Source organism: Amblyraja radiata, chromosome 3 (assembly GCF_010909765.2).
Source record: "Amblyraja radiata isolate CabotCenter1 chromosome 3, sAmbRad1.1.pri, whole genome shotgun sequence".
NCBI lineage: Eukaryota > Metazoa > Chordata > Chondrichthyes > Rajiformes > Rajidae > Amblyraja > Amblyraja radiata.
The window spans coordinates 11,448,794-11,471,658 of NC_045958.1; the positions used below are offsets into that span (position 1 = coordinate 11,448,794).

The 22,865-nt window shown below is 40.4% G+C and overlaps 1 protein-coding gene across 2 annotated transcripts in view; it reads right to left on the bottom strand.

Annotated features, from left to right (window-relative positions):
- mctp1 (multiple C2 and transmembrane domain containing 1) overlaps positions 1-22,865 on the bottom strand; it is a 408,806-nt gene that overhangs the window by 22,110 nt on the left and 363,831 nt on the right. For both annotated transcript variants that reach the window (XM_033017292.1, XM_033017293.1), the window contains 2 exons: positions 8,383-8,492; positions 6,487-6,596 (listed from right to left, as the gene is read on the bottom strand). In XM_033017292.1, coding sequence (XP_032873183.1) covers positions 6,487-6,596; positions 8,383-8,492 — 220 coding nt within the window. The remainder of the gene's footprint in view (positions 1-6,486; positions 6,597-8,382; positions 8,493-22,865) is intronic.

Here is a 22,865-nt window from a genome sequence, read left to right on the forward strand (position 1 = left end):
ACATTAAGACCCAGAGCGGGGCCGTACATCACCCGGCGTGGCCTTAACGGCCGTGGGACTTACCATCGCCCACCTGGGGGCTTTAACATCGGGAGAAAAATGGAACACAGGGGAGAGAAAAGACTTTGCCTTCCATCACAGTGAGGAGGAGATTCACTGTGATGGATGTCTGTGTGAATTGAATTGTTTGTGTGTCTTATAGAAATTGTTTCTTTTTGTATGGCTGTAGAAACAGAGTTTTGTTTGAGCCTCATTGAGGTTCAAATGACAATGAATAAATATTGTATTGTATATTGTATTGTATGTCTGAAGTAGGGTCTCGACCCGAAACGTCACACATTCCTTCTCTCCAGAGATGCTGCCTGTCCCACTGAGTTACTCCAGCTTTTTGTGTCCATCTTAAGAGACAATATATAACTGGTTACAGTAAAACAAAAACATTGAACGAGATAATTGGAGAGAGAAACACACTCGCGGATTTTTGATAAAGAAATAAAAATATCACATGAAAGAATAGAGTACATATTGCCTAGAGGAATAGAGGATAAACAAACAATGACAAAATATTAGATGAAAGAAAGCAAAATAAATTAAAGATATGTATAAAAATAATGCATTTTTATAAATAGAGTTGACAATAATTCATCTGGTTATTAGTCAGTAATAAGCCACTATTCATGTTTTGGATTATAATCAGAATGTTTCACCAGGCAAAGTGACTATTGAATTCTGTGTTTGTTGTATAGAGTTTTATGGACTGAATACCATGATAAAAATTTAAAAAATGTCTGAATGATTATTTTCCAGATGCTGACCTGAGCAAACTCTGAGTTTTGTAAAGTTAACCTTAGCTCTTACAATCTATGCTTCTTAGACCATAATAAGACCATAAAATATAGGAACAGAATTAGGTCATTCGGCCCATCGTGTCAATGCGGCCGTTGATGATGGCTAATCTATCTTTCTCTCAACCCCATTCTCCTGCCTTCTCCCCGTAACCTTTGATGTCCTTACTAATCCAGAAACTATCAATCTCCGCTTTAAAAAATATCCAATGTCTTGGCTTCCACAGATTCACCACCCTCTGGCAAAATAAATTCCTCCTCATCTCCATTCTAAAGGTATCTCCTTTTATTCTGAGGCTGTGCCCTCTGGTCCTTGACTCTCACATTACTGGAAACATCCTTTCTACATCCACTCTAGGTCTTTCATTAACTGGTAGGTTTCACTGAGATCCTCCTCAATCTTCTAAATACCAGCGAGCGCAGGCCCAGAGCGGTCAAATGCTCCTCATATGTTCATACAATCATCCGCTGGATCAATCGCATAAATCTCTGGACCCTCTCCAACACCAGCACATCCTTCCTCAGATATGTGGTCCTTAAACTGCTCACAATATTACAATGTTGTCTCAGCAATACATCCTTGATTTTATATTCCAGTCGCCTCGAAATGAATGCTAGCATTATATTTGGCTTCCTTACCACTGACTCAACTTGCAAATGAACCTTTTGGGAATCTTAGAAACATAGGTGCAGGAGTAGGCCATTCGGCCCTTCGAGCCTGCACCGCCAGTCAATATGATCATGGCTGATCATCCAACTCAGTATCCTGTACCTGCCTTCTCTCCATACCCCCTGATACCTTTAGCCACAAGGGCCGCATCTAACTCCCTCTTAAATATAGCCAATGAACTGGCCTCAACTACCTTCTGTGGCAGAGAATTCCAGAGATTCTCCACTCTCTGTGTGAAAAATGTTTTTCTCATCTCGGTCCTAAAAGATTTCCCCCTTATCCTTAAACTGTGACCCCTTGTTCTGGACTTCCCCAACATTGGGAACAATCTTCCTGCATCTAGCCTGTCCAACCCCTTAAGAATTTTGTAAGTTTCTATAAGATCCCCCCTCAACCGTCTAAATTCTAGCGAGTACAAGCCGAGTCTATCCGGTCTTTCTTCATATGAAAGTCCTGCCATGCCAGGAATCAGTCTGGTGAACCTTCTCTGTACTCCCTCTATGTCTTTCCTCAGATTAGGAGTTCTCTATCCACATCAATACTGAACCCCCAATACCGTGTGCTTTAAGTTTGTATACTAAGCTCTAATCTTGCATCAGTGCTCACATTTCCCTTTGCACCTCTGATTTCTGAATCCTCTCCCCATTTAGAAAGTAGTCTATGTCTTTAATCCTTCTACTGAAGTGCATGGCCGTACACTTTGTTACGCTATATTCCATTTGCCACTTTCTCTGCTTTTTCTACACTACCTGCCCCTCCATCTATCTTTGCCTAATCTGCAAACTTGGCCACAAAAGACATCAATTCCATCATCCAGTTCATCAAAATATAATGTGAAATGTAGTGGACCCAACGTCTACCCCTGCAGAACGCACTAGTCACTGGCAGCCAACCTTTTTTTCTTGCTGTAAAGCAGGTTGTAAGCCTATCTAATATCTCATTTATTACCTATTTAGTTAATCCTGTATCATGCTGGTAAAATGAGCAATGGTTAAGGAGAATCCAGCTCTTAATTAAGTCTTTTGCATACTTTATGTTTATAAACTCAATACTTCAACTACAGTATCAAACATCTTTGTGTCGTGATGCAGCATGAAAAGGATAAAAAATTATCCTGTAGATTTCACTTATCCAAATGTAAAATAAGTTATCAAAAAATAAGGACATCCCACCCTTCTCCCTAATAGCTTTTCTAGCATCTGAATTTAAATATAGATGAGAATGAACACTAATGAAAGCATATTTCTGTCCCATTTGTATCTTCACTTACAAAGCTGACAGTAAATTTATTGCACTGCCTCCATCAAGCAAAATAATTATGTTACTGAAATAGTTAGATGCAGAACATATATCTGTTAGGAGCACTTAACTAGTCCTTTGCATCAATATTAACTTAGCTTCCAGAAAATGAATAATTTGTAAAAAGTCAAATGACCACCCTTTCCTATAATACCTATTAACAGTTGCTGAAAAGGGCACTATTGCAGAGTTTCTGCATTTAATTTACTGATCAAAGCTTGTACAGTCCTGTTTCTTCCACTGCTTTATCTTCCTCCTTGTACAACTTTAATTTCCTACTATAATTGTAAGCGAAAGCACATGATAAGGCAAGCCTCTCTTCAAATTAATCTACTCTTAAGAGATGGGGACATTTACAATTTCTATAACTGCAGGGCCGGGAAGCTGCTAAATATAACTGTGGGCAACATCTATAGAGTAAAGTAACAGGACATAATGGCTGTTATACAATTAATCAACGTGTGCCCTACCAATGTTTCAATGTATCAGAACTACTGCAAAATAACATCGAAATTATTAATCAGTTGTAATTATTTCTGAAGGATAAGTTTTAGAATTTCCAGTGTTTCAAATAATATTAGGAAAGTAATATGTGAGCAAAACAAAGGTACAGTAAATTACTGTCTAATCAATTATCCCTTCAGGAAAGTGTATATGCCCAGCATTAGTTTATATCAAGAATGGGCTAGGACTGAATTATCCAAGGACAAATGACGCCAACATTTACTGTCCAGGGTTCCACGTCCAGAATGTGCTTGGGCAAGTTATCAGAGATTGTCCAACTCACAACACTTCTCACAACATAGAACAGATACTTTTAAAACAGTTTAGATAATTGAGAGAAAAAAAAAAAAAAATCACAAGGATTTATTTGTTCATACCGACAGAAAATAATTTGATTCAGTTGTGGTTATAGAAGTATCTCTAGATCTGGGGTTCCTGGTGCAGCAGATTTGGAATAGTGAAAACCACTTGAAAATGTATCTAAGAGATAGCATAGAAATTCAGCTGTTCATTGGGCGATTCTGGTTGGAATTCGTAGCATAGAAACATAGAAAATAGGTGCAGGAGTAGGCCATTCAGCCCTTCGAGCCTGCACCGCCATTCAATATGGTCATGGCTGATCATCCAACTCAGTATCCTGTACCTGCCTTCTCTCCATACCCCCTGATCCCTTTAGCCACAAGGGCCACATCTAACTTATAGCCAATGAACTGGCCTCAACTACCTTCTGTGGCAGAGAATTCCAGAGATTCACCACTCTCTGTGTGAAAAATGTTTTCCTCATCTCGGTCCTAAAAGATTTCCCCCTTATCTTTAAACTGTGACCCCTTGTTCTGGACTTCCCCAACATCAGGAACAATCTTCCTGCATCTAGCCTGTCCAACTCCTTAAGAATTTTATGTTTCTATAAGATCCCCCCTCAATCTTCTAAATTCTAGCGAGTACAAGCCAAGTCTATCCAGCCTTTCTTCATATGAAAGTCCTGACATCCCAGGAATCAGTCTGGTGAACCTTCTCTGTACTCCCTCTATGGCAAGAATGTCTTTCCTCAGATTAGGAGACCAAAACTGTACGCAATACTCCAGGTGTGGTCTCACCAAGACCCTGTACAACTGCAATAGAACCTCCCTGCTCTTATACTCAAATCAGCAATGGGGAGGCACGATGGCGCAGCAGTGTAGTTGCTGCCTTCCAGCACCAGAGACCTGGTTTTGATCCTGACTACGGGTGCTTGTCTGTACAGAGTTTGTACATTCTCCCCGTGACCTGCATGGGTTTTCTTCAGGATCACCGGCGGTTTCCTCCCACACTCCAAAGACGTGCACATTTGTAGGTTAATTGGCTTGGTGTAATTATAAACTGTTGCTAGTGCGTGTAGGGTAGTGTTAGTGTGTGGGGATCGCTGCTCGGGGTGGACTTGGTGGACCGGCCTGTTTCCGCGCTGTATCTCAAAACTAACTGAAGATCACCCATATAAAAGACTCACTCATTTGACTCTGAGATAATATTTATCATTGATTAATTCTCCTGTACTTTTCAAGCATTCACCAAGGCATCATAGGAAAATGCAGCCATACAAGGTAGCATATTACACAAGCATGGGAAGAAAAGCTCAGAATTATACAAACTTTATTTGCTATGCCTTCATGTTGTAAACAGAACTGTAAACACCAGATGACTGGTGTCTATGGTGAAGATGTCGCTATTTAGAGCATACTGCACACCACTCTACACTGCGCACCTGTGGTCGAACAATGGAAAGACAAGTTTGCAGAGACTAAAGGTGGCATATAACGATGCCATGAGAACACTGCTAAGGAAACCTAGATGGTGTAGTGCTAGTAACATGTTTGTGGCTGCAGGGTCAGTACTTTAGAAGCTATCCTAAGAAATTACATGTATAAATTCATTTGCAGGATAAATGACTCTAAAAATGTAATTATTGTGACCTTGTCAAACATAAGGGTTAGCACTACACGCTACGAATCCCAGCTGGTATCGTTGTCTTGTTGTAGGACATTGATCATTCTTTTAATCTGGATTTTTAACTCATGTATTGTGTTTTTTTTAATATATATAATTTATGATGCTTTTATAAGCGATATACTAAGATTTTATATGTACCTTATGATATTTTTTAATATGCAATGCATTTTTTATGTAATGTTGCCCCTTGTCTGGACCTCGAGTCCGTAATAAAGTGTATTATTATTATTATTATGACAACTGACCAGTCGGTTAATCTACTGGTTCCACCTGGAACGATGTGCCAATGGCATACTGCTACTTTACTCACCACAGGAAAATGCAGTGCTACAAGTAGTAAATTGATCCATAAATTCTTAGCTCACCATTAGTAATCAACGCAATAATCATCCTCTTAAAAGAACACTACCCTGCTGAAACAAACTCCAGTCAAGGTGTAATGAAACCCTGCATAATGGATACCTCTCAATAGAATTCCATGCACGCCACACCTAGAAAATTCTAACAGAATAATGTACCCAATTACTTAACTCCACTCATGGCACATAGCTGACAACCACAAATAATTAATTTTTCAAAATAAATTGAAGCATAACGGCCACAAGGAGCAGATGATTAGTGGAGAATATTCTGCATAAACTCGCTTTCTTTGAAGGGTAGTTAGTAGAGCTCTTTCATTGTTAAAATATTTTAAATGAAGAGCAATTCAAATTTTTGCCTATTATTTCTTTTCTTTTAAAAAATAAAGTGCGATCTTAAATTTGAAAAATGATTATTAATACAATTATACACAAAATAATAAACACATTTCATCTAGCCAAGAAGTAAATTAATACACAAACATATATTGACAGTAAATACATAATAGAAATCTCAACTAAAATAAACTGGAATATTTAAATAAACTGCATTAAATCAAAGCAATTTCCTGGACAGATTGGCAATGCAGAGATGCAGTTATTACAATGTGAACATATTGGTACATTGTACATCAATTAGATAATTTAAAAGACAAAAATCCATATGTTTACATTTGCTATTTGTGGTATGATGAGTTGTTCCACACTATCAGAGTAAATCAGAGTTAATGGGCAACATCAATACAATTAATTGCTAGGAAAAAATACAGCAATTAATACATTGATGAAACATATGTAACAATGTTAAGAAGGTTTAACTTACCATATACAAGAAGAATGTATCTGAGAGGAATAAAACAAAGGGCTATTGTGGCAACTGCAAGGACAAAAACAGCCAACCAGCCCAGGAATGGGATTGTCCAATTGAAGGTGCTTAAAAGAAATGGAAAAAAATTGGTTACATGCAACAGTTGAATAATACTAAGATAATGTCTATAATGGCATAAGAATCAAGAACATTTCTAGGTAATTATGTGTATTGGTGAGGCCATACCAGTAATACTGTGTATTCAGAATACTGTGTTTCGACTCATTATTTAGGAAAGGATATTCTTGGGGGCAAGAAAGGATTGGGGGCAGCACAAAATAAATTTGGCTAATTTTTGGACTGAGGGTATACAAAGAATGGCTACAAATTGTAAAACTATATTATCCTGTGTTTTAGAAAAATAATATGTGATCCTGCGGAAACAAATTCTCAGGGGGCAGGGGAGATGGTTCCACTCGTGAGAGATTAATGTGTTTAAAATTATTTCAAATGGAGGTGCATGTGAACCTCTCATAAATGGTGAAGAGAAGGAACGTTAGTTAGACTAAAAAAGAGAAATATAAAATAATATTTATAAAATGATAATGTTTTTAGAACACGAGAAATAGAAGTGGGGGAAGCCATTTTGTTCCTCGTGTTTGTTTCACCATTCAATAAGATGATGGCTGACAAGTCACCTCACCACCACATTTCTGTAATAACCTCATATCCAATTATTCCCATAATATGTAGAAACAAATCTATTCCTTTTCAAAACAATTCCAAATCTAAATGAATCGGAAATCACATGTACAATTGTTTTCTCTTTGGGAAAGCAAGATTGATAGACAGACACTATTAATTATGTTATTAAAAGTATATTTATACTTTCTGTGATGAGTTTAATGGATAATTAATAGGCAAATACCTCATGAGAATCAGAGAGAGGTTAAGAGTGTGATTCTGTTTTCATTAAACTTACAGCAGGCCAGCACAACATACCCAGCAACTTCTGGAGATTCATTGTTAATCTGATATCTCTTTCTTGTCAAAAATCACTGGGAAATTTACACATTAAAATTTGTGTTGTATTTTTAGTAAAAATGTTACATTAATTTTTTTTTAAACTTGCATTGCCACCATTATCTAATTCATGTATGAATGTATTTAAATGCATCTATTATTTATGTCCTAATTATTTTTCTCATATAGCATTCTATTAATTTAAATTAGTTGTAACAGGAAATATTAGAAATAAATAATCAAGTGATCTCTGGATACTTTCAAGAGAGAGCTAGATAGGGCTCTTAAAGATAGCGGAGTCAGGGGATATGGGGAGAAGGCAAGAACGGGGTACTGATTGGGGATGATCAGCCATGATTACATTGAATGGCGGTGCTGGCTCGAAGGGCCGAATGGCCAACTCCTGCACCTATTGTCTATTAAGAAATTAATCTATTTTATTATGCACAGAAATTTAGAACCTTCTGAGGAATTGGTTTATTAAATAGAAGAATAAAGTACACATGCTATTTTTCCAGAAGGTATTCATCTAAAATATTAAATCTTTTGTTAGAATAGCTTCGGTATTGTGATCAACAATGCAGCAATTACTAATTTATTTTACATTTCTTTGTCTTTTTCCATATTTCAATTAAAAACATCATCTACCTCTAAACGGACAGATTCTACTTTCTATTTCAAAAGCCACATTTTACCAAAAGATTAATTATAGAAGAGAAAGTACAGTATATCCTTCTTGCAAAGGCTTGAGTGTAGAAAGGCGACTAATGACAGTAACAGTTCATTCATTATCTTGGACTGGTGACCTGTGCCAAAAAAGTAGCATTTCACACCTAGCTCGAAAGGAATACGAGGTCCATTGCAAAAACATAACGTGGCATCACTCACTTTTTTATTCTTTCATAAAAGGAAGCAACCTCATCCAGGCCATTTTGCACAGCTACCCCCACTTCTTGGATGGCAAACAACTTATCCATCAAAGTTTTCTTTTCATTTTCCTGAGAGAAAAAATATAATGTACTTTAGTTTATATAGATGAACAAATTTCACTGCACAAATATTTTTACTCAATCAATCAATCAATCAATCAACCAACCTTTATTGTCATCTTGCAAAGCAACAGTTGTACAGTGCAAAATGAGAAGACGTTTCCCAGGGAATACCGGAGCATCGCACATGAAACTTAAAACATTTCACACATAATAACAATAAAAATAATCCAGTCCCTGATGAAACAGTATAAATAGTTAAACGCAGGTAAAACAGCAACATTAAAATACAGTAAAAACAATCATTAAAATGTCCAGGGCAGCTGATTTGAGTGGCCAGTGCCAGAGTTATTAAAATGTCAGTGCAAAGCTGCAGAATCAGGTGACTGTGAGTACAGAGTGACTGTTTAGCAGCCTCACAGCCTGTGGCAGGAAGCTGTTTAGCAGTCTTGTAGTCCGGGCTTTGATGCTACGGTATCTCTTGCCGGATGGCAGGAGATCCAGGTGTATGTGGAGGGGGTGCAGTTTGTCCTTAGCTATTCTCAGAGCTTTTTTCAGACAGCGGCTCTGGAACAGTTCTTGTACCGAGGGTAGGGAGATGCCAATGATCCTCTTTTCTCCCCTCACTACCCTCTGCAGAGCGTTCCTGTCTGAGCAGTTGCAGTTGGAGTACCACGTGTTCATGCAGTACGTGAGTACAGACGTGAGTGCCCCTGTAGAAAGTCCTGAGGATGTTGGTGGGGAGTGAGGCCTGTTTGAGTTTCCTCAGGAAGTGCAGTCGCTGATGGGCCCGTTTGACAATCCCAGTGGTGTTCCTGGACCAGGTGAGACTGTCTGTAATTTGCACACCGAGGAACATTATGCTCTCCACTCTCTCCACTGTGGTGCCACTGATGTTGACGGGTGTGTGTTTTGGCTGCGCCCTCCTGAAGTCGACAATCATCTCCTTTGTTTTGTCGACATTTCATGCTAGATTGTTGTTGCCGCACCAGTCCACTAGTTGTTTTACTTCCTCCCTGTACATTGATTCGTCATCTCCGCTGATGAGTCCCACCACTGTTGTGTCATCCGCAAATGTTATGATCTTATTTTCCATGAATTTGGCAGCACAGTCATGTGTGAGCAGTGTGAACAACAGCGGGCTGAGCACACAGCCTTGAGGTAAGATCTCATGGTAAGATCTATAAGATCACCCGTCAGCCTCCTGTGCTCCAAGGAGTAAAGGATAAACCTGTCCCCGTAGCCCAGGCCCTTGGGTCCTGGCAATATCTTCCAAAATGTCCTCTTCACTATTTCCAGCTTAATGGCTTCACTATTGTAACAGGATGATCAAAATTGAACACAATACCCCAAGGGCGGACTCACCATTGCCTTGTATAACTGTAACATAACGTCCCAACTTCAATGCTCATTTCACTGACTGAAGAAGCCAATGTGTCAAAAACAGCCTTCACCAGCCTAACTACCTGCAATGCCACTTTCACTTAAGAGCAAGGCTGCTTTACCAAAGGGAGCTGAGAGCTTGAAGAAGGGTTTCGCCCCGAAACGTCACCTATTTCCTTCGCTCCATAGATGCTGCTGCATCCGCTGAGTTTCTCCAGCATTTTTGTGTACCTTGGAGCTGAGAGAATGCTCTGTTCTGTTTCACAGAGACATGGCTCACCTCCAGCTCTCCAGACTCAGCAGTCCAGCCTGGTTTCTCCATCCATCGCATGGACCACTGCCACCTGGGAAAGAGAGAGGAGTCTGCCTCATGGACAACTCTGCGTGGTGCTCAGACGCGGCAGTCCTATCCAACTCCTGTTCTCCACACCTGGAACATCTGGCTGTGAAGTGCCGTCCCTTCTACTTACCGAGGGAATTCACCTCCATCATCCTGACCGCGCTCTGCATCCCACCCCAGGCTGATGTCCATCTGGCACTGGGGGAGCTGCACGCCGTGGTCAACAAGCACCAGACGGCTTACCCCGAGGCATTTACACCATAGCAGGGGATTTCAACAAAGCCAACCTTAAGAAATCGCTCCCTAACTTTCACCAACAGGTTTCCTGCAGCACCAGAGGACCAATCACTCTCGAACACTACTACACAACCATCAAGGACGCCTATCGCTCTATTCCTCGCCCTCACTTCTGTAAATCTGACCATACTGCGGTGCTGCCCCCAGAGGTGAGGATTGTACAGAGCTGGTCAGTGGGGGGGGGGGGGGGGGGGGGGGTGCAGAGAAACAACTCCAGGACTGTTTGGAGTCTGCAGACTGGGCAATGTTCAGGGACTCGGCAACAGACCTGAATGAATACGCCACAGTCGCTACAGACTTCATAAAGAAATGTGTGGAGGACATTTAATACCACCATCTCTTCCAAGCTGGTTATCAAGCTCTCAGATCTGGGTCTCTGCGCATCCCTCTGCAATTGGATCCTCGACGTCCTCATTCACAGACCACAGTCTATCCATATTGGTGGAAATGTGTCATCCTCGATAACAATCAGCACGGGAGCACCTCAAGGCTGCGTGCTCAGCCTCCTGCTGTACTCACTCTATACTCATGACTGCGTAGCCGGACATAGTGCGAACTTCATCATCAAGTTCGCCGACGACATTACTGTTGTGGGACGTATCACTGATGGTAACGAGTCAGAGTATAGAAGTGAGATCGACCGATTGACCAAATGGTGCCAGCACAATAACCTGGCTCTCAACACCAGCAAAACCAAGGAACTGATTATGGACTTCGGAAGGGGTAGGATGGGGACTCACAGCTCTGTTTATATCAATGGTGGAAAGTGTCAAGAACTTCAAATTCCTGGCGTGCATATTTCCAAAGATCTCTCCTGGTCCCAGCACACTGATGCAATCATAAAGAAAGCACATCAGCACCTCTACTTCCTGAGAAGATTACGGAGAGTCGGTATGTCAAGGAGGACTCTCTCGAACTTCTACAGGTGCACAGTAGAGAGCATGCTGACCGGTTGCATCGTGGTTTGGTACGGCAACCTGAAAGTCCAGGAGCGGAAAAGGCTGCATAAAGTTGTAAACACTGCCCAGTCCATCATTGGATCTGACCTCCCTACCATCGAAAGGATCTATCGCAGTCGCTGCCTCAAAAAGGCTGCCAGTATCATCAAAGACCCACACCATCCTGGCCACACATTCATCTCCCCACTGCCTTCAGGTAGAAGGACACAGGAGCCTGAAATCTGCAACATCCAGTTTCAGGAATAGCTACTTCCCCACAGCCATCAGACTATTAAACACAACTTCAAACAAACTCTGAACTATAACAGCCTATTGCACTTTATCTGTTTATTTATGTGTATATATATATATATATATATTCTATGGTATATGGACACACTGATCTGATCTGTATTTATGCCTACAATATTCTGTTGTGCTGCAGCAAGCAAGAATTTCCATTGTCCTATCTGGGACACATGACAATACACTCTCTTGACTTGACTACTGTATACTTGTACTCCAAGATCTATCTACTCTAGAGGACTCCGCAGGCCCCTACTGTTCATTGTGAAGATCCTGCCCTAGTTTGAGTTCCCAAAATACCGCACACTTACCTAGACTAAGCTCCATTAATGGTTCTTCGGCGCACTTTCCCATTTGATCAAAATCATAGTAATTCCAGATCGCCACCTTCACTGTCTACAATACCACCCATTCTAGTCTCATTTGCAAACATGCCATATATTCTTATCCACATTGTTGATATAAACCACAAACAGCAATAGGCCCAGCACATGATCCCTGAGGGACACTAATCATAGAGGGATAGAGTGTGGAAACAGGCCCTTCGGCCAAACTCGCCCACAACGGCCAACAATGTCCCATCTGCCTGTGCTTGGTCCATATCCCTCCAAACCTGTCCTTTCCATGTACCTGTCTAACTGTTTCTTCAACTATGAGATAGTCCCAGCTTCAACTACCTCCTCTGGCAGATTGTTCCGTACACCCAGCATCCTTTATGTTAAAAATATAGTTACCCCTCGGTTTCCTAGTAAATCTTTTCCCCTTCACCTTGAACCTATGTCCTCTGGTCCTAGATTCCCCTAGTCTGGGCAAACGATTCTGTGCATCTACCCAATCTATTCCTCTCATGGGTTTTATCTACATTACTAAAAGTCTGATCTTGACCACTTCCTGTTGTTCTGTATATTGATTTTAGAAAAAACTGCCACTTACGGCTGTGATTTTTGGCCATCTTACTCAGAGCCCCCCTCCGCTGCGCAGGACAAGAGGAATTTTCCCATCGGTGAAAAATAAGAGAGTTATTAGTGTTTAAAAAATGTTGAGATTCTCTCTCCTGAAGGCCTCGCCCCTTCCGGAGGGACTATAAAACCTGGAAGTGTTGAGTGCCTCAGTCAGTGTCTGCAAGATGGGGGAGCAAGAGGGTCACGTCTCTCAGTCTGAGCTGTGAATAACACTGAACACATGTCTACTAAACTGTGAGTGGTTTTACTGACTTGTCAGTGTCCTTAATGTGGTTTGAAAATATTGTTTGGAAATGCTAAAGCTGTGTTGCCTTTGGTTTGGAAATGTTAAAGCTGTGTTGCCTTAGGTTTGGAAATGCTAAAGCTGTGTTGCCTTAGGTTTGGAAATGCTAAAGCTGTGTTGACTAATTAAAGTTGCCTTGCCTGATTAAAGTTGCCTTGCCTTCTATATAATTAAAAGTCTAATCTTGACCACTTCCTGTTTGCGCTTTACATTGATTTTAGAAAAAAACGCTACCACGTACGGCTGTGATTTTTGGCCATCTTACCCAGAATCCCCCTCCACTCATCAGGTGCCGAGGACCTTTCCCATCGATGCAAAATAAAAGTGTTATTAGTGTTTAAACAATGTTGAGATTCTCTCTCCTGTCAATCACGCCATGAAGGCCACACCCCTTCTGGTGGGAGGGGGAGAGGGACTATAAAACCCAGAAGTGTGGGCATGGCTCAGTCTCTGCAAGATGGAGGAGGGAGAGGTCACGACGCGCTGTCTTTAGTGGCCTTGCACCCTGCTTGAAATGGTATGAAACTGCACTTGAATTTGGTGGCCTTGCACCCTGCTTAAGGTGGTAAGAAACTGCACTTGAATTTGGTGGCCTTGCACCCGGCTTGAAATGGAATTTCAAGGAATAGCCGTGAGTCAACTGCCAGCCCACCATCCCCCTGCGCTCCACGGAATAGAGACCCAGCCTGCTCAACCTGTCCCCATAGCTCACACCTTCTGGTGCTGGCAACATTCTCGTAAACCTTTTCTGAACCCTTTCAAGCTTGGCAATATCTTTGCCCAGAACTGAATACAATATTCTAAATGCGGTCTCACCAATGTCTTATACAACTGCAACATGACCTCCCAACTTCTATACGCAATACTCTAACTGATGGCCAAAGTGCCAAAAGCCTTTCTGACCACCTTATAATTATGACCAATTATAAAAGGACTGGACAAGCTAGATGCAGGAAAAAATTTCTCAATGTTGGGCGAGTCCAGAACCAGGGACCAAGCTCTTGGTTACTTTTTCAAAAAACTCAATTTCTTAACATGATCTCCCAAGCAAAAACATGCTATCTCTAATCAACCACTGTCTTTCCAAATGCATGTATATCTTATCCCTCAAAACCTCTCTGATAACTTTCCTCTCACAGATGTTAAGCTTATGGTTTTTGTCATTCCCAGGTTGTTCTTTGCAAACCTATTTAAATAGAGGCACAACATTAGGCAAACCTATTTAAATAGAGGCACAACCCCAGTTTTCAAGCTCCTTACCCATGTCAAATAATAATTTATATACTCTGCCAGGACTCTTGCAATTTCTTCTCTAGCTTCCCCACGACGTCCTTGGATATATCCGATCAGGTCGAGAGATCTATGTGGCTTCCGACATCTTAGGACATGCAGCACCTACGTATTTTTTAATATTGACGGTCCTCAAGACATTCCCATATACTTTCCCAAGTTCCCTAATCATAAAGTATTTTTCCAAGGAATAAATAGAGGAGAAAGATTCAATGAGTAGCTTGCCCATGTCCTGTGGCTACAAATATAGATGACTACATTGGTTTCTGAGAGACTTGCACATTTACAATATTAATTTCTGTGCAGACCACAAGCCAATATTTATCAGTGCGCTCCAATTTATTTCATAGGATTACAAGGATATGGTTGTGTCAAGGTGTAAATTTGTTCCAACCGTTGGTTGACATTAGTGACCATGATAACATGTGAAAAACCCAAGTAAATGTAACTGTTTGCAACTTGATGCACATTAAAATTGATTATCACAAACAATTTAGCGAATATAATCAAGAATCTTTTTCAACCAGGTAATTCCTTTCCCCCCCCCTCTCTTGTCAAGCAGAAGATACAAAAGCTAGATGGCAAATGCCACCAGACCCAGGAATAGATTTCTCCCCTTTTATCAGAGTACTGAAGTATTATCAGAGTACTGAGCAGTTCTCCTATAAGTTAGTGTGTAGACCTGATCTTGCAACCTACTTCATTGCGAACATTGGACTTTTTCTCTGTAGCTGTAATGCTACAATGCAGGTATTTTTCTTTTTGCACTGCCTGTTGTACATATGCACGGGGTTGCCAGTATAGTATGATTTGATTTAACTGGAGAGAATGCAAAAAAACGCTTTTCACTGTATCTTGATACATGTGTCAATAATAAACAAATAACAAGAGCAAAATGAAGAGAGTCTGAAAAGGGTTTCGGCCCGAAACGTCGCCTATTTCCTTCGCTCCATAGATGCTGCTGCACCCGCTGAGTTTCCCCAGCAATTTTGTGTACCTTCGATATTCCAACATCTGCAGTTCCCTTTTGAACACAGAGTCTGAAAAGTAATAGGTTACCATGATTTATCAAAATGGTGTGATGTTATTAATCCTCCCTTTACTTATTGATATGAGGAGAGCAACTCTAAAAGAAATATTGTCAGTAGCTGTTAAACTCGTTCTGTATGTTATTGTTATAAAATTCCTGCAAAAATATTTGCACTATAACATTCCACAGTCCATAACAAGGAAAAATGTTTTTTTTTAAACTGCAAAGCAGATTATTGGCGATTAGACTTATTATTCTCCCTACCATTGTTTGTAGTGCGGTAAAAAGCTATTAAAATTTCAAGGTTCTTAACCCTGTGCTCTTACTAATCTTTTTTCATTGAAAAAAAACAGACTGCTGTTTGAAAATGTAATTAATGTGGTATTAAATCGTGCAATCTCGAGCAAAAGAAAAGTCAAAGATCGGAAAGGACATTCAGGTCTTCAAACACTATGCCTCAAATATTCCATTATATTTTTATGAATGTGCTTAATGCTTTTCACCATACCATGCAGATATTTCAAGATATTTCTCTGAGCAACAAATTTCCAACAATATCTGTTTTAAATACAATTTTCACGAATTTGTACCCTCTGCTTCTAATTTTCTGGTTTAATGTGTTCTTAATATGCTAAAAAAATTGATCCGCCCCATTTTTTGCCCTGAAGTCGTTCAGAGAAGAAACTGGAAACCTAGGACCTGCTTAAATTTATGTAAATTTTACCAGCATGTTTCCAAAGAAATTGTACATACCTAACACCATAAAAGATAAAGGAATGAAAGGCTATTTAGTCTCTGGTGCCTGTTTCGCAATTTGAAAAGATCATGGCTGATCTTTTATCTCACTAGCAATTTCCTGTATTAAATGCTGTATCCATATCCTTTTTTTATCAATCTTGATGTTGAATGTTCTTGGAGACTACAGAATATCTTTTCCCTCTTGTAAAAATAATTCTAAAGATTCACTACCCTGTGGATGAAGACATTGCTTTGCAACTAAGTTTTGAACAGCATCCCCTTATTTTGAGAATGTGACCACTGTTTCACTAACTTCCTTTGATACACGTAATACATTTCCTCAGGTAGGGAGGCAAGACCTGTACAGGTGTGGTCTCACCAGGGCTTTGTATAGTTGCTGTAAAGTGACAATATTTTTGCATTCAATTCCTATCGCATTTCTTTTTTGCTCATTCGATCTGCAAATGATTTTCAGTGATTGCTGCAGACATAATCAGTTCCCTCTGAGAATCAATAATTGTAAATCTCTCACCATTTCAAAATACTATTTATTTCTACCAAAGCATATTAATTCACTTTTTGCTGTACTATATTCCATCTGCATGATCTAGGCCATTCACTTTAGACCGTTTAAATATTCTTGAAGCTTCTGCATCCGCCTCACAATTCACACTCATCCACCACCACAAGGACCTTTTGCAAAGCCTCTCATGAAAACAGGTAGGTGGATAAAAATGCTGGAGAAACTCAGAGGGTGAGGCAGCATCTATGGAGCGAAGGAATAGGTGACGTTTCAGGGCGAGACCCTTCTTTGATTTTTCCAGCATCTGCAGTTCCTTCTTAAACATGAAAACAGGTATGTGATTTCAGTATTTGGCAAACTTGCCTGGTTTGCTATCAGCCCTCGTCCAATGTGGCTGTGTTCTTATAATGTTTCCACATGAATTCCAGTAAGCTTGAGAAATCCACTTGTACGGAGTTAGTTAAAATTCCAGATTCTTATAATATATCACATTTAATTAGTGAATACTAAATTCTCTTTTGAGTATATTATAGACAATAGGTGCAGGAGTAGGCCATTCGGCCCTTCGAGCCAGCACCGCCATTCGATGTGATCATGGCTGATCATCCCCAATCAGTACCCCATTCCTGCTTTCTCCCCATATCCCCTGACTCCGCTATTTTTAAGAGCCCTATCTAGCTCTCTCTTGAAAGCATCCAGAGAACCTGCCTCCAACAGAGAATTCCACAAACTCACCACTCCCTGTGAGAAAAAGTGTTTCCTCGTCTCCGTTCTAAATGGCTTACTCCTTATTCTTAAACTGTGGCCCCTGGTTCTGGACTCCCCCAACATCGGGAACATGTTCTAGCGTGTCCAAGCCCTTAACAATCGTATATGTTTCAATGAGATACCCTCTCATCCTTCTAAACTCCAGAGTGTACAAGCCCAGCTGCTCCATTCTCTCAGCATATGACAGTCCTGCCTTATTATTGCTTGCTTGCCCATTTATTTAGGTTAATAGTAAACGTCAAATGGGCTGACATTAGACTTCTGCTGGACTTTCACCTTTGGCACATTTAACCCCCAACCTCTTCACAAGAGTTAAAATTGCCCCTTTGATTGCAGTTTCAGCTGTATATTTTCTGATCGATTTAATACCAATGTTAAAATATTTATTTCAAATGAATTATGATCACAGCTCAAAATATCACTGTACTAATATTCCCACTTTAGTTCCAAACCCCTCTCTGCTAATACAATATCACTCAGTATATAATTTAGAGATACAAATATTCACCAATATCAACTTTCAACATCAAAATTAAATGGCTATTCATGGCTCACCATTCCCACAACACTCTATCCATAAATGCAAAACTAACCATAATCTTTTACAAATCTTTGCATATACTACCTTTTTTTGGCTAATTTTTAGTGTTTCTGTGAATTTACCAAATTCCCATTTACTCTAGGTTTTCAGAATATTTGCATGTATTTACAAGTTTGAATCTTTCATTACAATAGCTTAAGTTTATATGTGAGTAACTCTATATTAAGACTGAAAGGAAAACCACAAAAACAGCAACGTGATGTATTGCTTAGGAAATAATTGCCTGGGCATTCATCCCTGGTCAGGAGAACAGAGAGTTCCACATGGTCAAGACAAGCCATTGTGCTCTGCCTCTGAAATTATTTCACTAAAATCAATGGAACAAATGTTAGAGGCACAATGCAACATGCTGACGTCACCTACAGCACATTTAGCACTACCAACGGAGAATGTGTTTCTAGGCAAATGCATAGTGAAATTTCTCTTCTCGGGATGAAAGGAGAACTGCATAATTAATGACCTCCTAATGAAATCAAGGAAAAACACTGCTTTGAAATGTTGGATCTCAAAGAATTTGATTTTGTTACGAAGACTGTAATTCTCATGTTTTCATAAATAGAGGAATTTCACCCTATGATGTGACTTGTAACACTTAACATCATTAATTATTGATTAAACAATTTACTTTGCTGCAGTTATACACATTGACAATTACTGAAATTACAAAAGTAATGTCACTTCAACTGAAAATGCAAATAAATAATGCATCTCCTGTTACTGTTTTAACATGTAATAAGACCTTTGGTCTCTGTAAGGAAGTAAAATCATTTGTCATGTGCATGAATGTTGTTGTAATATAGGCTAAATGCAAAGTATTAAGATCCTAGTAATTCAAATATTTTCTGTGAACTTGGAAGGTTACAACTATTGCCTTGATCTTGTCTGCCACCATTTAGATCTTACAGGAAAAAAGACACTTGATCTGTGGATATAAGTATACAAATGCAAACATTTGTAAGCTCTGTTGCTTATTTTCACCTTTCATAATTTTTGTTCATGGATCTTTGAGAAAAGCCTCAAACTGACATTGTTCAAAGATAAATAGGCAACAACACTCTGGGAATGTGAAGCTGTTTCTTCTTACAAATATATTAGAAGTACAAGACAAGTCTGCATTTTCTTTTGTGCATCTGCTTTGAATTAGGTTTGTGTGAAGTTATTCAAAAATTCAGCAAAGGACTGAAGAAATTTGTTGAGATTTTCTGCTCAAGCCATAGACAAAATAGTACAGGAAGGAGGAGGCGGTCAAAGGGATCAGAGTTCGACTTAACCTAAACCAATTCCACATGCCTCACGAACCATTAGCTGTTTTCTATTTCCTGTGTTGAAATCTTAAGGAAAAATAACCAAGGCAATGAAGAGCTTTGTTTTTTTTTTTTCTTCCACCAGCTGCTGTGTTAGCAAATAGAATTGATAAGACAGCTTTGAATAACTGTGGCCCTCACTAATGCAGTTTGAAGCTTAACTTGTACTTCCCTTCTGTTGCAAGATGGAATCAATTCTAACATTTTTTTTGGCTACAATAGAATGTTTCTGGAAATAATCACCCACTTAATGCAGAAAAGAGAACATTTTTCAATTAACTAAATGACTTGACATTTCCATGTCTATATTTTCCTTCATTCACACATTTTAGTATTTAAAGTGACAACATCTTGCTTTGTTCATAATTACTTAAATTGCTGGTTGAAAAACTAATTAAGCAAAAGTTTATATGACAATCAGTAATTTACTTAAATAATTTAAAGGACAGCAATTTCTGGCCATCCCTAATCTTCATTGAGAAGATGGTGATGACAATCTTCTTAAAATGTAATAGTCCTTTTCATGAGGTCCTCCCACAATGTTCTTTTAGGAACTAGAGTTTCAATGCTAGATGTGCCACTGCTATAATGTAGTGGTTAAACAGGCGAGGTAAGGAGGGACATCGGGGGGGGCGCACAATTTCTTCTTGAAGATCTTCATTAATTTTTCCAAATTCCCTAGTCCTGTTTATCTCAATTTCCTTGCCAGAAGAGCCTGGATAAAACAGATTGGATTTTAAGACAGACTGATAGTTTACATGATGTGATTACTATTAGTTGCAAGTTTTTTTTAAATTACAGATTATTACTTACATTAAATTTCACAGCTGTTGTAGCAAAACTTTGAATTTGTGTTTCTGGATTATAATGGGCCTTGGTAGGCCTCATCCCAATTACCGTGGAGGAAGGAACTGGTTTATACTGAAGATAGACAAAAAATGCTGGAGTAACTCAGCAGGTCAGGCAGCATCTCTGGAGAAAAGGAATAGGTGACGTTTCGGATCTAGATACTCAGAAATACTGTGTACAATTCTGTATGTAAAACAGATCATTGGCCATTGAAGGAATGTGGCAAAGGTTCACACACTGGCTCCTAAGATAACAAGATGTTAAGACCTATACATTATAAGTATCTACTAGTAACCTCACCTTATGGAGATTACACTGTACCAAACTATATTTCGAAGACTATTTACTCCACTAACGTTGTTTCTTTTCTGAATAGTTTAGCTGTCACTAATCACTATTATGAGTGGTGGGACCCCTCCTAACAAAGGAGGAGATACTGCCAGCGAACAAACCAGTTTAAACCTAGTTCTATTTTTAAATGAAACATCTAATTTTGAAGGATAATTTCTACCTAGGTTATAATTTACAAAGGGTTCCCAAAACACAAGTACAATAATTTAGTTTAGTTCAGAGATACAGCATGTAAACAGGCCCTTCGGCCCACCATGCTGATCATTGTTTACCTGTTCACATTAAATCTATTTTATCCCATTTTCTCATTCACTCCTTACTCGCCAGGGAGCAATTTACAGAGGCCAATTAGCCCACAAATCCGCATGTCTTTGGGATGTGGGAGGAAACCCACACAGTCACGGAGAGAATGTGAAAACTCCACGCAGACAGCACCCAAGGTCAGGATCAAACCCGTTCCCTGGCGCTGTGAGGCAGCAGCTCTACCAGCTGCACCACTGTTCCGTTCCCATGGTTATTTGGCACCATCGCTTGCTGAATTAATTACTGTCAGCCAATTCATGTTTTCACGTGAAGTAGCCAGCCATCACTGGGTTTCTGCAGGTTTGTAGGTTAATTGGCCTCTGTAAATTGCCTCTCGTGTATAAGGAATGATTGAGAAAAATCCGTTGACAAATTCCATGACTGTTTTGAGAGTGTTAATCCAACATGCAGCATATATTTTGCACTCCAATGAAGGGTAAAATTCAGTTCCTACACATTTATCGTTCTCAATCTTCTACCTTAGAAAGATTCTAAGGGGAGTAAGAAGCGACCGTGGCTGATAAGGGTAGTCAAGGACAGTATAAAATAAAGGAGAAGAAGTATAACATAGCAAAGATGAGCAGGAAGCCAGAGGATTGGACAACTTTTAAAGATCATCAGATGGCAGGGGCGGAAATCCCAGGGGGGACAGGAGGGACACGCCCCCCCCCCCCCCCCCCCCCCCCGTTTTGAGAGGTGGGGGACGATCCCCCCCACTTTTTGTAATCCGGATTTAAAAACCCGGTGAAATCTCCGCTTTCCGTGCGACAGTGGGGATGGGACTGATGATCGAGGGTGCCGATTGGACGAGAGAGACGTCGGTCAGCAGGCAATTGGGGGGGGGACCATGGTGATTCAGCGTGATGATTGGAGGAGGGAGGTGTCGGTCCGAGGCGGAAGTAGGGGGGTGGGACTGAGGATAGAGCAAGGTGATTGGAGGAGGGAGATGTCCGTGGAGCAAAGATCATAGAGCGGAGCTTGAATTGGCCCGTTCGTGGGGCTTTTCACCGCCCAGCCCGGCACAGCTGGGATCTTCCATCGCCCCGCGGTCAAATTGCTGCGTCGAGGCGATCGAGGATCCCGATGTTGAAGCCCCCGCCGGGGGATGGAAGGCCCCGTGAACGGGCCGACTCAAGCCCCACGATTCGCGGCGGACGAACCTGCTGTTGCTTGAGTTCGGAGTCGGTCACCAACCAAGTCAGCTCCCGATGTTACCATCCACAGCAAAGATACTAGACGGGGTCCACGGCCGAAGCCTCACATGTGTGCACGCATGCGCGAACGCGCGTGTGTGTGCGCGCGCGGCCGCCAAGAAATTGTGTCTCCCCCATGTTTTGACAGCGATTTCCGTGCCTGACAAAGGTAACTAAAAATGCAATACGGGGACAAAAGATGAAGTATGAAGGTAAGCTAATCAAGAATATAAAGGATAGTAAAAGCTTCTTTAGGTATGTGAAGAGGAAAAAATTAGTTAAGACAAATGTGGGTCCCTTGAAGACAGAAATAGATGAATGTATTGTGGGGAACAAGGAAATGGCAGACGAGTTGAACAGGTACTTTGGTTCTGTCTTCAATAAGGGAGATATAAACAATCTCCCAGCTGTACTCTGGGATAGAGGACCTAGGATGATGGAGGAACTGAAGGTAATTCACATTAGTAAGGAAATGGTGTTGGGTGGACTGATGGGACTGAAGGCTGATAAATCCCCAGGGCCTGATGGCCTGCCTCCCATGGTTCTCAAGGAGGTGGCTCTAGAAATTGTGGATGCATTGGTGATCATTTTCCAATGTTCAATTGATTATGGATCAGTTCCTGTAGATCGGAGGGTAGCTAATGTTATCCCACTTTTCAAGAAAGGAGGGAGAGAGAAAGCAGGGAATTATAGAGCAGTTAACCTGACATCAGTGGTGGGGAAGATGCTGGAGTCGATTATCAAAAGTAATAGCAGTGCATTTGGATAGCAGTAACTGGATTGGTCCAAGTCAGCATGGATTTACGAAGGGGAAAATCATGCTTGACAAATCTTCTGGGATTTTTTCAGGATGTGACAAGTAAAATGGACTAGGGAGAGCCAGTGGATGTAATGTACCTGGACTTTCAGAATGCCTTTGATAA